This window comes from Vombatus ursinus, unplaced genomic scaffold (genome assembly GCF_900497805.2).
Source record: "Vombatus ursinus unplaced genomic scaffold, bare-nosed wombat genome assembly UNPS02014801.1, whole genome shotgun sequence".
NCBI lineage: Eukaryota > Metazoa > Chordata > Mammalia > Diprotodontia > Vombatidae > Vombatus > Vombatus ursinus.
Genome location: NW_020954579.1, coordinates 10,913,296 through 10,927,265, shown reverse-complemented (window position 1 = coordinate 10,927,265; position 13,970 = coordinate 10,913,296). Strand labels below are relative to the sequence as shown.

At 34.4% G+C, this 13,970-nt stretch overlaps 1 protein-coding gene across 1 annotated transcript in view; it reads right to left on the bottom strand.

Moving 5' to 3' along the window:
• Positions 1–13,970, bottom strand: part of EFCAB3 (EF-hand calcium binding domain 3) — a 143,737-nt gene that overhangs the window by 67,837 nt on the left and 61,930 nt on the right. The window contains exons 15-18 of the mRNA XM_027872970.1: positions 12,075–12,128; positions 11,207–11,311; positions 7,331–7,432; positions 361–465 (exon numbers count right to left, since the gene is read on the bottom strand). Coding sequence (XP_027728771.1) covers positions 361–465; positions 7,331–7,432; positions 11,207–11,311; positions 12,075–12,128 — 366 coding nt within the window. The remainder of the gene's footprint in view (positions 1–360; positions 466–7,330; positions 7,433–11,206; positions 11,312–12,074; positions 12,129–13,970) is intronic.

Below are 13,970 nucleotides of genomic sequence, written 5' to 3'. Positions count from 1 at the left end.
GCAGGATTTGAACTTAGATTTTCTTGAGTCCAAGTCCAGTACTAGAAAATTTCATCTGGCTGGTTACAATTCTCTGATTCACATTGGACTTTTCTCCTTAAAGAGGATCACTAGGCAGCTTAGGTGGAGCCTATGGTAAAGAGTAAGGAGTCTTCCATTCCTGCGTTCTACTCATTGGCATTCAGGGAGACTCTCGACTTGAAGGTTCAGTCAGAGATAATATTTAATCATGCATTATGATGGATATTCTCTACAGATATTTCTATCTTTCCACGTGAACAAAATTAAGATCCTTTTGGAAATTCTCAGACAGGAAATCAAAGCTTCCACAAAAACACAAAGATGGTAGGAAAGGCTTACCATCAACTGGCAGGTTATTCAATAGCTCCTCAATTTCTCCATCTGTGAGCTTGATCCCCAGGTTTCCCAGAACATTTTCCACGTTGTTAATGTTAACATTCCCTCCTTCAGAAAGAAGAAAATTGAAGAACATAATCAATCAAACATTTATCAAGTCTTATTATATGTTAGATACTGTACTAAGTTGTAGGGATTCAAAGCCAAGTCAAGTCAACAAATATCTATTAAGTGCTTACTATGTGCTAGGCAATGTGCTAAGTGTTGGGAATAAAAAGAAAATCAAAAGCATTGTTTCTGCCCTCAAGGAGCTCACAGTCTAATGGGTGGGGCAAATAAGAAAAATATGGAATCGTGCCCAAGAGAGACAAATTGTATAAAGCATATATGTAAATACAATTATCCTATGGATTTCAGAACTGTATTATCATTCCTAGTTTGAGAGTGGGATAATACAAATAACAATTCTAAGGACACACATGGAGAGTCACTGGGAGAGCTTGGAAAATGATCTGTTGCTGCGATCCTGGTCCAAGAGACCCTGACAATCTTTTCAAGAGAAGCCTTCATAGCACACAGTAAGGAATGAATTGGTCAAAGCTGATGGATTCTGGCAAAACAGACAACTAATCTACATACTTTAGGCCAAGAGGTTTGAAGTTCTCTATAGTGATAGAATCTGGTGAATTACTTCTTCCAGGGTGGCTATACATAAAGGACTGAAGGTCATGAAGCAGAATTGAATCAGTAAATTGGAGGGATAAGAGAATTCATGTTATAATCGCTGAGAAGAAATAAAACAGTTTTTCACTTACCACTGAGATTTTGCAAGGCATTCATTATAATTTTCTCATTCACCTTTCCTTTGGCTGTAAGAGAAGGTGCAATTCAGGTCATGGAGGAAGTAACAGAGAATTACAATAATAGCACAGAGTTCATCATTTTGTAAACCCAGCCTATAAAGACTGTCCTATTACTTCCTTGCTCCACCACATAATGATGAAGTGAAGAAATAGAGCCCTCAAGGGAATGAATTTATCTCTTTCATTAACAGAGATTTTTCTGACTTTGTGGTAACACAATCTATTATAGTGAATGAAGGCTTTATTACAGAGAAAAGCTTTCCTTCAAACAGGTATTATTTCACAAAATCTTGACTAAAGTACCTTTTAAAAGGAAATAGTAGACAGTACAAGTTTTGAAACAGGTTTTTTTTTGTGTGGGGGGTATGTCAAACTATCTTTATTAAGAATAAGTTGTTCATTGTGGCATGACTAACTTTGATAGATTTAGCTCTTAGCAATGCAAGGTCTAAGACAACTCCAAAAGACTCATGATGGAAAATGCTATCCACATCCAGAAAAAGAACTATGGAGTCTGAATGCAGATTGCAGCATACTATTTGCTTTCTCTCTCTGTCTTTTTTTTCTTTCTCATGGCTCCTCTCATTGGTTCTAATTCTTCTTTACAACATGACTAAGGTGAAAATGTTTAATGTGAATGTATATGTAGAGCCTATATCAGATTGCACGCCATCTTAGGGAGGGGGAAAAGAAAAGAGGGGAGAAAAATTTGGAATTCAAAATCTTATGGAAGTAAATGTTGAAAACTAAAAATAAATTAACGAATTAAAGAAAAAAAGAATAAGTTGTTTTTAAAAGCATATGATAAGTTTAACAATGTACTGACAACACTGTGCTTTCTTTATGATTTTTCTGCACTCCTGTTCTCTTTTGTGTATTTTATACATCTTTCATTGATGTTCTTTTTATTCTTTTTTCATCATTATCACTACTTTCTTCTCCTCCCCATTACTGTCATCCCTCTTCCCCCTCAATAAGAACCCTAGCTTATAATAAATAAAAAGAGTCAAGGAAAACATATATCTTATTTATACTTCTAGTCTATAAATTCTCTGGGAAGAGATTAGAATTATGATTCATAAACAGTCTTCTGAAGTCAGCACTCCAATTTTAAGTCTTTAAAAGTTGCTTTTGTTTATGTTGTAATCATTTTATAAGATTTTTCTTGGTTCCACTCACTTCACTCAGCAACAGTTCATAAAAGTCTTCCCATGTTTCTCTGAAGTTATCCCATGTGGTGTTTCTTATGGTGTAATAGTATTCTATTACATTCAAATATAGTAATTTCATTAGCCATCCTCCAACTGATATATACCTTGTAAGTTTCCAATTATTTTCTATAACAAAAAATGATGCTATACATTTTTTATTTTGTGCCTTTGAGTCTTTATGTCTTTCTTTGAACTTTTTAAGGACATAAACCAAGAAGCTATATAGATGAATAAAAGGGTATGAAAAGTTTTTTTTTTAACTATAGCCTCAAATTGCTTTTCAGAATAGCTGGACTAATTCACAACTTCACCAACACTGCACTGATATAACTGTCTTCCCAGGGTCTCTCCAAATTTTCTGAATAAGTACGTTAACTTAGCTAATATTGCCATTTCTGTTATGTTGACATGGGACCTAAACATGAGAAAATAACATTCTTTCATTTATTTAATAATGCTTATTTCTTTAAATGGTGTTTTTTTTAGTTATATGCATATAATTTTTCTCTCCATCATGGTAGCTGGACTCCTCAAAATTATATAATTCTGTAGTTATTTTTAGTGTAATACCTTTTAAAAAATCTCTTCCTGCTTTGTTTTGTTTGCTACATATAGAAAGTTTGAAAATTTGGGTGGTTTTATTTTATATTTTTCTATTTTACTGAAGGTGATTCAATTAAGCTTTAGTTGAATCTCTAGGTTCCTCTAAATAGTCATATCATCTGTAAAAAAATAATAATTTTGTTTCCCTTCTGCCTGTACTTCTTTCTTCAATTTATATTTTTTATTGCAATAGATGGAAATACATCAAATCATAGTGGTGATAATGGAAATCCTTGTTTTACCTCAGCCTGACTGGGAAAGGGCATCCATTTCTCATCCAAAGACAGCCCTATTTGTTGCCAAATAGAGCACACATCCATTTAAGTAGAACAGCTTCCCTAATAAGTTTCCCTGCATGATAAGATGCTCAGACATATTCAAATAGATTTGTTTGGGAGTTCCCCGCAAAGTGGTAGGTAATGGCAGAATACTAAACTTGGAGTCTGAGATTTAGGATTAAATTATGCCTCATATGATTACGAGCTGTGTGACCCTAGGCAAATCACTTAATCTCTTTGGGTCTCAGTTTTCATTATCTATGAAATGAGGAGTTTGGATCAGATGACCTCTAAGGTCCCTATTAGCTCTAAATATATTAGTAAGCCATCCATGCCTACATATCTTGAGTGACTTTTGTCCATGCCCTGCCAGAATTTTGCCATAAGGCTACCACCCAACTTACTGGGTGCTTTCTTTTCCCTATACTGACATTATTAAAGTACTAGTGGAGTACTCTGTTTATCTACTTGTTAATCCCTAACCTTTGCCCTGTGATAACCCTATTTAACACCTGTTATTCAAAGTTTCTCACTGGTTATTTGTTGTATTTGATAACACCCACCATGCACTTCTCTATTGTCCTGTGTGTGATATTCATTTTTAATTCTTTGGAGAGTGTTGTATTCCTTGTCTCACTAGAAGTAACATTGGCAGAATGTTGGTATTAAAAATTGTGCCTTTTGGTATAATTAATGGACCTTTAAATTTTATAAATTGCATCCTAGCCTACTTGTCTCTTAAACTCTGGGAGTAACTGGTCCATCTTTATTCCTCCTCCCAGATATGCACACTTAAGGATAAGTTCTGTAAGTTATAATAAAAAGGCATGTCAGGGGCAGCTAGGTGGCGCAGTGGATAGAGCACCGGCCCTGAAGTCAGGAGGACCTGAGTTCAAATACGACCTCAGACCAACACTTGACACTTATTAGCTGTGTGACCCTGGGCAAGTCACTTAACCCCAATTGCCTTAAAAAAAAAGGCATGTCATGATTTGTGTCATGGACATTCTTCATCTACTTGGCCTTCCCTGTATGGATAGTTTACACAAACTCTTGAGTGGTTACAGAGCTTTTCCCAGAGGCTATGCAATATTCCAGGCTTTGATGCAACCAACAAAATGTCATCCCCAAAACAAGACTACCTGGAGGACTTAACCATCCACCAAGAAAACATCTTCAACTTAGATTCTCCACTGCATCTCAATCACAGTGGTGAATACCTTTTGTCACCATGCATATCTTTCTTTTATGCCTCACTTAATGTTTGTGATTAGAGGTGCATTGAACAGGGTTATTAGTTATACCTTTCAAGGAATCTAGATTAATTTTTACATATGGACAAAAATATCATGTTGGAAAAGTGACTCTAAGGTGTTCTTTTGCTCTACTGAATCAAATACTTCTTCATAATTGACAAACAATAATCAAAATGTGAGCTTTTATTTTCTACACTTTTCATTCAAGTACAAAATGACAAAGATGTTGTCTGTTGTTGAATATCTCTTGCAAACACATGCTTATTTCCTACTAATACCCTCATCAAGGATGTTCTTGAATTGTGTGTAAATGACTCATATAAAGATTTTGTATTGGTGAAAGAGTAGCCATATAGGTAAGGGATTGTTGATTTTTCCTTAGTCACCTATTTATTAATATTATTAATAATATTAAATTTGCTAATAAGATCCAAGTTTTTTTTTTTGTATCATCTTCTCTTTCAGAAACCTTTCATATACAAGGTGTCTCAAAAGTTTTCAGTATAGTTTAAAGCTATTAAGGCTGAAAATTGCACTAAGACTTTTGGCTGGCCTCTTTATCTATCAGTACTCTTACAATGTGTCTTCTTCAGAACCATTTTCTATATATATTTGGTCCAACCAGGCTGCTTTTCTAATTTATTTTCTCTTTAATGCTACTTCTATCCCTCTTATAATCTTATACTGGATTATGATGTTTGGTTACAAGTGTTCTCTCTCTACAACTCTTGATGATTAGTTCATTATACAAATTGTTATACAGATCTCTTCCATTGTCATTATTTATTGTTCTATATTTATCCTTAAATTCACTGGAGATTACTTTGCTTAAGGGGATTCTTTACAAAGTTTTCTTTAAATTGGTTTAACTTTCTACAGCTTCTCTATTCTTTATGAGACAATGTTGCTTTATAACAATGTCCATCATTCTTCTCCATAAGATTTTACATGTTTACAAGTTTACAAACTGAAACTAGTGTTGCCATATTTCTTCACTTGGCATGTAAGTCAAACATTTACTGCTTATGGGGCTCATTTGGTTTTTCTCTTGTGATTTAGAGTGGTTAAAGTTTTGCCTTTTAATGGCCATTCATGTCATTTTTGATGCCTATTTTCCATTTTCATTGTTAGTTACCTGTTGAAATAATTCAAGATTCAATCGCTTCTACTGTATGCCATATTTCTATCTCACCATTATCTTTATAATTTTTATATTTGTCATATTTCATATCAATCATTATATCCCAAATATTATAATAAGAAGATAATACATTATTTTTATATCCTGATCTGTTTCTTGACAATGTAGTGGTCTTATTGTTCTGATGCAGTGATTACTCTTATAGCAATAATAAGTCAATGTAATTAATTTCACTTTTTTGCAATGCTCTTTGGTGCTCGCCAAACCTAGCACCTACCAATTCTTTTCTCAAAGAAACTGTTCCTGATACAAATGCATAAAGTATAGTCTACAAATTCCTGGATCTCTCTTTCCCTTATCCTGAATACTTATCCTTAGTTCTACAATAAGGGATGACCAAATATTTTATGAAATCATATTTCTTGTTGCCTTTGCTTGTATGATAAGACCAACTCCACCAGTTCCTTCTTTGTTTGCCTCGTCAAGCCATTTAACTGTGTGATTATAGTTTTCATTGAGTTGCAAAGTGCTTTACAAATATTAACTAATTTTACACTAATAACAACCCTGGTGCTATTATTATTATTCCCATTTCTCAGATGAAGAAACTAAATTTTGGAGAGGTTAAGTGACTTTCCAAGGATCACACAGCTAGTCAATATCTGAGGCCTCATTTAAACTCAGATCTTTCTGATTCTACACACAACATTTTATCTACTGCACCATCTAAGTGCCTTGAGTACCTTCAATACTCTATTATTTTTCATTTTGTTCACTCACTTTTAAAATGCTTACTTTATGCTAGGTGGTAGGCAAAATAAAGCTTTTTCAAGTACTACCTAAGAAGAATAACAACAAAGCTGAGATTTAAACTTCAGTCCTTGATTCCCAATCTAGTCCTCCTTTCCATGACAACACACTTCCTCTTGGAGGAATTTAATACTAGCCCAGACAAAATTTTAGAGAAATTATGAAATATTGTGAATTCCCAGATCTAAAGGAAACCATTTACTGATTATTTCTAGATTGGCCAGAGCAGTAAAGTTTAGACTTGCCTTCTCAGAGACTAATAAAGAATAAGAAAACATTCCCAATATTTCTGAGGGTACCAATGAAATTTTATAAGTAGTGTGGAGTGTCACCTCATGGTAAATAACCCTGTATCTTCTGCCCTGAGACAAATAAACTGAGCAACTTTGCCTCCTGTTTCCTGTCATACTCCTCCAGCTCTTTTGGTCCAGAATCTCCAGCCCCTATGCTAACGAACTTGAGATTGTTGGAAATAAGATCACTTTCCATTTGAGGCAATACTGCGTTAGTTTTCTATCAACTTTTAACTCTACTCTCTTCTACCTTCCTCCACCCATTTCTTTTATTTTTATTCTTCTATTCATTTCTTTTCATTTTACTTGCTCCTTTTCTGTTTACTATGCCTTAGGCTTCCTAGTTGCTAAAATGGTATTATCTGCCACTGGTTAGTCTTTATGCTTGCACTGAAGTTGAAGAACTCTAGCCTAGGGAGTAGTCTGAGGCATCTTTCTTTAGGAAGAAAGTATCAGATATTTTCACACAAGCAAACCCAAGTTCCCCTGATGGCCACAGTATAATCTGGAACACTCACCATCAATTGGCAGGTATTTCAGGAGATCCTGATATTCACCTTCTGTGAGTATGATCCCCATGTCCTTCAGAAAGTTTTCCAGGTTTCGAGCATCAATGTTTTCTGTTTACAAAAGATGAGAATGTGAGGAATCTGTAATGAGTCTAGAGGGTGAAAGATGCCACTTATTCCCATGTCTTATCATCTCCAAATTCAACAAGAAGAGGAGAGTTAGCCCTTGAGATGAGACTACACATAAAGGGAAAGTCATGTGGGAATTCAGAAATAGAAATGATTTCCTTCTGGTTCAGAGGACTATGCTAGATTGAAGAGGCCTACACTGAGGAATGTGAAATTGTCATTAGACAATTGTCTGGTGAAGACAGACAAATCAATGACCCATCAAGGTACATGGGTCTAACTAATAAGTTGGGCTTCTTTATCTATGTTTAGCCCAATTGTTTCAACTTGTCTGAATATAATCCCACTCTTCACCACTGGCTTAGAAACCTAGAATGTTGTCTGTCTCAACATCAGGAAAAATGAAGCAAGAACAATATATATTATGTTCCAGGAAATTCAGGATTTGCTACAAAAGGACTGAAGAGAATTTGTCAAGCTTATAAATGGATTTAAATAGAGTGATGACCATTTAGCACAATTCATCCACAATAGGAAGTGTCACAGTTGTTATTCAGTACTCCTCATTCTTTCTTACTATCCCATATCCAATTAATTGCTGAATCTTGCCACTTCTACCTCCATAACATCTTTCATATCTACTCCCTTTTGTCTCAACTCATACAACCAGATCGGTAGCTCAAGTCATCATCCATTTCTCCCTTTAAGAGATGTCAGAATGCCCCCAATCAGTCTTACTGCCTCAAAAGTCTCTTCCTGCTCCAATCCATCTTCTACACAACTGTCAACCTGCTTCTGTTTAAGCACAGATCTACTGACTATGTCACTTAATAAACTCCCCTAGTTTCCTCTTTCTTCTGGATCAAATATGTAAACTCCTGTCTCTTTGGATTTTACAACCTGGCCCAACCTACCTTTCTAGTCTTATTGTATATCACTTTCCCTTGCCTATTTCCTGTTCTTCACATATGGCCTTCTATTTCCTGTCTCTATATTATCTTACCAGCTGTCCCCCATGTTCTCCTTACTTTTACCTCAGAGTCCCTCTTTTCCTTCAAAGTGAACCAGAAGCTCTGCCTTCTATGAGTAGGCTTTCCCTGCTAGGACCCTCCCTCCCAAATTATGTTGTAGTTATTCTGCATATATTTACACATGTACATGTGTTTCTCAAGAGAAGTCAAACTCCTTATGAGCTGGGACTATTTTATTGTGTTTGTCTTTGTATCTCCAGTGCTTAGCATAGACCTAATGGGCACCTATTAAATGCTTGCAAGTTGATTATCTCTGTCTATGCAGATCAACAAATTATTTTTATAAATACTATTAAGAAAGCTGCTTAAGAAGGGAAATAATTTGCCCTGCAATCACATGACAAGTAAGTGTCAGAGGCAGGATTTGAATAGAGGAATCCTTGACTTGAGGTTATACCTCTATCCATGCCTCCTTTCATGAATTTCTGTGAAAAATCATGAGATTTATCTTCTTCTCATAATTACTTCTCACTCACCTTTAATAATTTTCATGTTATCCATAAATTTATTCAGAGTGACCATCCCATCATCTATAAAACAAAACACATACAATACCCAAGGATGTAGAGCCTCACAAAAAGAGTATTACATTACATTCTGAAATTATGAAATAAGCCAGAGGAATTTAGTTTTTTTTCTGAATTCAGGTAATTACCTTGAAATTTTATCGAATTTTCCCTTAAGATTAATTTATATTAATTTAATTTATAAATTTGTAATATTATAATATATAATATATAGTATTATATATAAATTATATATTTAATTTATTAATTTATAATGTGCAGCTGAATAATGAATAAATTGATAATAATAATAGTAAGAAAAATAGTTAGCTTTTACATAAGGTTTTAATGTTTGCAAATGCTTTACAACTATTAACTCGTTCTAATATCACAGAAATCTTGGGAGGCAGGTGCTATTTTTATCTCCCTTTTAGAGATGGGGAAACTGAGACTGAGAGAGGTTAAATGTCTTGCCTGGGGCAGCTAGGTGGCACAGTGGATAGAGTGTCAGGCCTGGAATCAGGAAGACTCATTTTCATGAGTTCACATCTGTCCTCAGACACTCATTATCTTTTTGACCCTGCATAAGTCATTTAACCCTGTTTTGCCTCAGTTTCCTTATCTGTAAAATGACCTGGAGAAGGAAATGGCAAACCACTTTAGCATCTTTGCCAAGAAAACCTAACATGCTGTCACAATAATTAGGACAAGACTGAAACAACTGTACAATAGCAACAAAAAGGGTTACACACATAGTTCATGTCTAAGGCTTTGAATGCAGGTCCTCTTGACTCTGGGTCCAGGCCTATATCCACTATATCATGTAGCTATCTCACAAAATCATTCAGGGAGCTTCCTTTCTCTCAGCTATTGAGTATCAGAAGAACTTGTATTTTAATTGGACATTTTATTTTGGCATATGAAATTCCAGACATTTCAAGAGTAAGATGGAAAGAATTTATGCCTTCCTATGTCTTGGCCTCCACTTCTTCCTCTGTGAAATGAAGAGACTAGACCAGGTGATCTCCATGTCCCTTCCCAGCATGCACACGACATGACCCTGTGTACTAGGAAACTGCCATTTTTTATTGATAACACAAGGAAAAAAGGACCTAGTTTTTTCCTTTAATGTTCTGACCACAATCTTGTTTGTGGTTAATATTTTTAATATTAATGAATATTTTTCTTTGCAAATTTGCTTTGCTTTGTCAAATTGGTTAAATGGAAGTCATATTGTCTATGAGGTAACAAATATGTAATTTTATTGGCAAAGTCATGGATTCTTGAAATGTTGAAGATTCACACCCCTTGACAACTGGCTAGAATGGCTTAGAACTGAAAACTCTTTTATTTTTACTGAAATCATGAATTTTGACCCACTTAGAGATGCTGTTTAGTCTTTACAACTACAGGCTAATTTTTAAGCAGCTTATAATATACGTTCTTCCATTACCATGGTGAGGTAAAATTTTAAAGTCTCAGCTAGCAAATCTTCAATGGTCTCCTGTATAAGAACATTAAGACTAAACTGATAGGGATCATTTTTAGAACGATGCCCCCTAGATGCTTTTTATTTTTTTGCCAAAGAAAAATGAAATGATATACTTAGGTTGTAATCTGCTCAGTCTACTCAGACCAATGAAAATATAGATCTTTTAAAATAATAATAATAGCTGGCATTTACATAGTAGTTTCAGGTTTACAGTACTGTACATATATATATATATACACATATATATCTATGCTTCTTTTTCATTTGATTCTCACAACAACCTTATATAGCAGACACTATTAATATTTCCATTACAGATGAGGAAAGAGAGGTTAAGTGAAGATAAGTGACTTGTCTAGGATCATACCATAAGTGTCTCAAGCAGGATTTGAACTTAGGTTTTCTTGAGTCTAAGTCCAGCATCTGGCTGGTTATGATTCCCTGATTCACACTGGGTTTCTCGCCTTAAAGAGGACCACTAGACAGCTCAGGTGGGGCCTGTGGTAAAGAGTAAGGAATCTACCATTCTTGTGTTCTACTCAGTGGCATTCCAGGAGACTCAACTTGAAAGTTCAGTCACAGATAATATTTCATCATACATTATTATGGGCTTTCTCTATAGGTATTTTTATCTTTTCATGTGAACTAAATTAGAATCCTTTCAGAAATTCTCAGACAGGAAATCAAAGCTTCCCCAAAAGCACACAGGGGCATAAGAAATGCTCACCATTAACAGGCAGGTTACTCAATAGCTCCTCAATTTCGATACCTGTGAGCTTGATCCCCAGGTTTCCCAGAACCTTGTCCAAGTTGTTAATATCAATATTCCCTCCTTCAGAAAGATAAAAATTGAAGAACATAATCAATCAAGAATTCATTAAGTCCTTATTATATGTTAGGCACTATACTAAATTGTAGGGATTCAAAGCCAAGTCAAGTTAACAAACATCTATTAAGTGCTTACTATGTGTCAGGCACTGTACTAAGTGCTGGGAATAAAAAGAAAATCAAAAGCACCATTCCTGCCCTTAAGGAACTCACAGTCTAATAGGGGAGACGAATAAGAAAAATATGGAATTGTGCCCAAGAGGGACAAATTATATAAAGCCTATATGTAATTACAATTATTCTATGAATTTCAGAACTGGATTTATCATTCCTAGTTTGAGGGTGAGATAATACAAATAACAATTCACATATATAATGTACTCTCCACACTCATTTTGAAAGACACAGTGACAATTTCTAAGGACACACATGGAGAGTCATTGGGAGAGCTTGGAAGATGCTTTATTGCTATGATCTTGGTCCAAGAGACCCCGACAATCTTTTCAAGAGAAGCCTTCATACCACATAGTAAGAAATGAATTGGTCAAGGTTGATGGATTCTGGCAAAGCAGATAGCTAATCTACAGACTTTAGGCCATGGGGTTTGAAGTTCTCTACAGTGACAGAATCTGGTGAATTGCCTCCTTCAGTTTGTCTGAACATAAAGAACTGGAGGTGATGAGGCAAAAATGCTGAATCAGTACATTGGAAGAATAAGAGAATTCATATTATAATCACTGAGAAGAAATAAAATACTTTTCACTCACCATTGAGTTTCTTCACAGCATTCATAAGGGCTTTCTTATTTATCTTCCCTAGGGCTGTAAGAGAAGGTTTAATTCAAGTCACAGAGGAAGTAACAGAGAATTACAATAATAGCACAGAGTTCATCACTTTGTAAACCCAGACTATAAAGACTGTCCTATGCCTTCCTTGCTCCCCCAAATGAGAATGAAGAGAGAAGAGCTCTCAAAGGGATGAATCCATCCCTTTCATTAACACAGATTCTTCTGATTCTATGGTAAAACAATCCATTATAGTGAATGGAAGATTTATTGTAGAGAAAAACTTTGTTTCAAACAGATATTATTTCTTTCACAAGCTCTTGACTCAAGTGCCTTTTTAAAGGAAGTAGTAGACAGTACTGATTTGGAAACAGGCTGGTTATTTTTGCTATCTGAAACTGTGACTCTCTATTATGTATCACTTGTTTTAAAAAATATATGATAAATTCAACAAGGTAATTCCAACATTGCTTCTCTGTTACTTTTTCTTAACTCCTGTTCTCTTCCATGTATTTTACACATCTTTCTTTGATGTTCTTTTGAGTCTTTTATTCTTTTTTTGTATCACTCTTACTACTTTCTCCTCCTCATGATTTTTATCATTTCTTCCCCAATAATAACCCTTGCTTATAACAAATAAAAATATTGTCAAGAAAAACATATCCACACAGTAGCAATATGTGAAAATATGTCTTGTTCTACACCTCCAGTCTACAACTTTTTTGGCAAGAGATTAGAATTATGATTTATTACCAGTCTTCTGAAGTCAGAGCTCCAATTTTAAATATGATAATTTCATTAAAAATTCTCCAACTTATATACACCCTTTAAGTTTGCAGTTTTTTGCTATAACTACAAGTGATACTATACATTTTTTTATTTTGAACTTTGAGTCTTTTATCTTTTTCTTTAATCTCTTTCATGACATGAACCAAGAAGATCTATACAGGGGTTAAATGGTATGAAAAGTCTACTTCCTTTTTTACTTTAGCCCTAAATTGCTTTTCAGAATATTCGAACCAATTCACAGCCTTACCAGTATTGCAGTAATATAATTGTCTTCCCATAGCTTCTCCAAATTTTCTGAATAAGTATTAGCTTATTATTTTAGTAATTTAATAATTTATTTAGAAATTTAGTAATTTAATTTAGTAAATGGCCCAAACATGAGCAATTAAAATTTCCCCATTTATTTAATACTATCTTATAGTGTTTTTTTAGTTGTGTGCATATAATTTCTCTGTCCATTTTGGTAAGTGGACTCTTAAATATTTTATAATTCTGTAGTTATTTTTAATGGAATACCTTTTTAAAAATCTCTTCCTATTTTGTTTTGTTGGTAATAACATAAAAAGTTTGAAAATTTCTATGGTTTTATTTTCTATTTTTCTATTTTACTGGTTGTTTCAACCAATTTTAGTTGAATTTCTGGGGTCATCTAAATGAACTATCATATCATCTGTAAAAACTGATAATTTTATTTCTCTTCTGCCTCTACTTCTTTCTTCAATTTATTTTTGTATTGCAATAGGTAGACTATATTAAATAAAAGTGGTGAAAATGGCTATTCTTGCCTTACCTAGTTTTATTGGGAGAGATCATCTTTTTCTCAGCCAATGACAGTCATATTTTTAACCAAATACAAAGTACATTAAAGTACAAAAGCTGGCCTAGTGAGTTTCCCTGTATGATGTGATGCTCAAATATACTCAAATGGATTTGAGAGTCCTCTGCAAAGATGCAGATGGCAGAGTGCTAAACTTGGAAACATTTGGGTTTAAATTATGTCTCATATGATTATTGGCTGTGTTGCCTCAGGTAAAGTCATTTAATTTCTCTGACTCTCAGTTTTATTTTCTATAAAATGCAGAGGTTGGA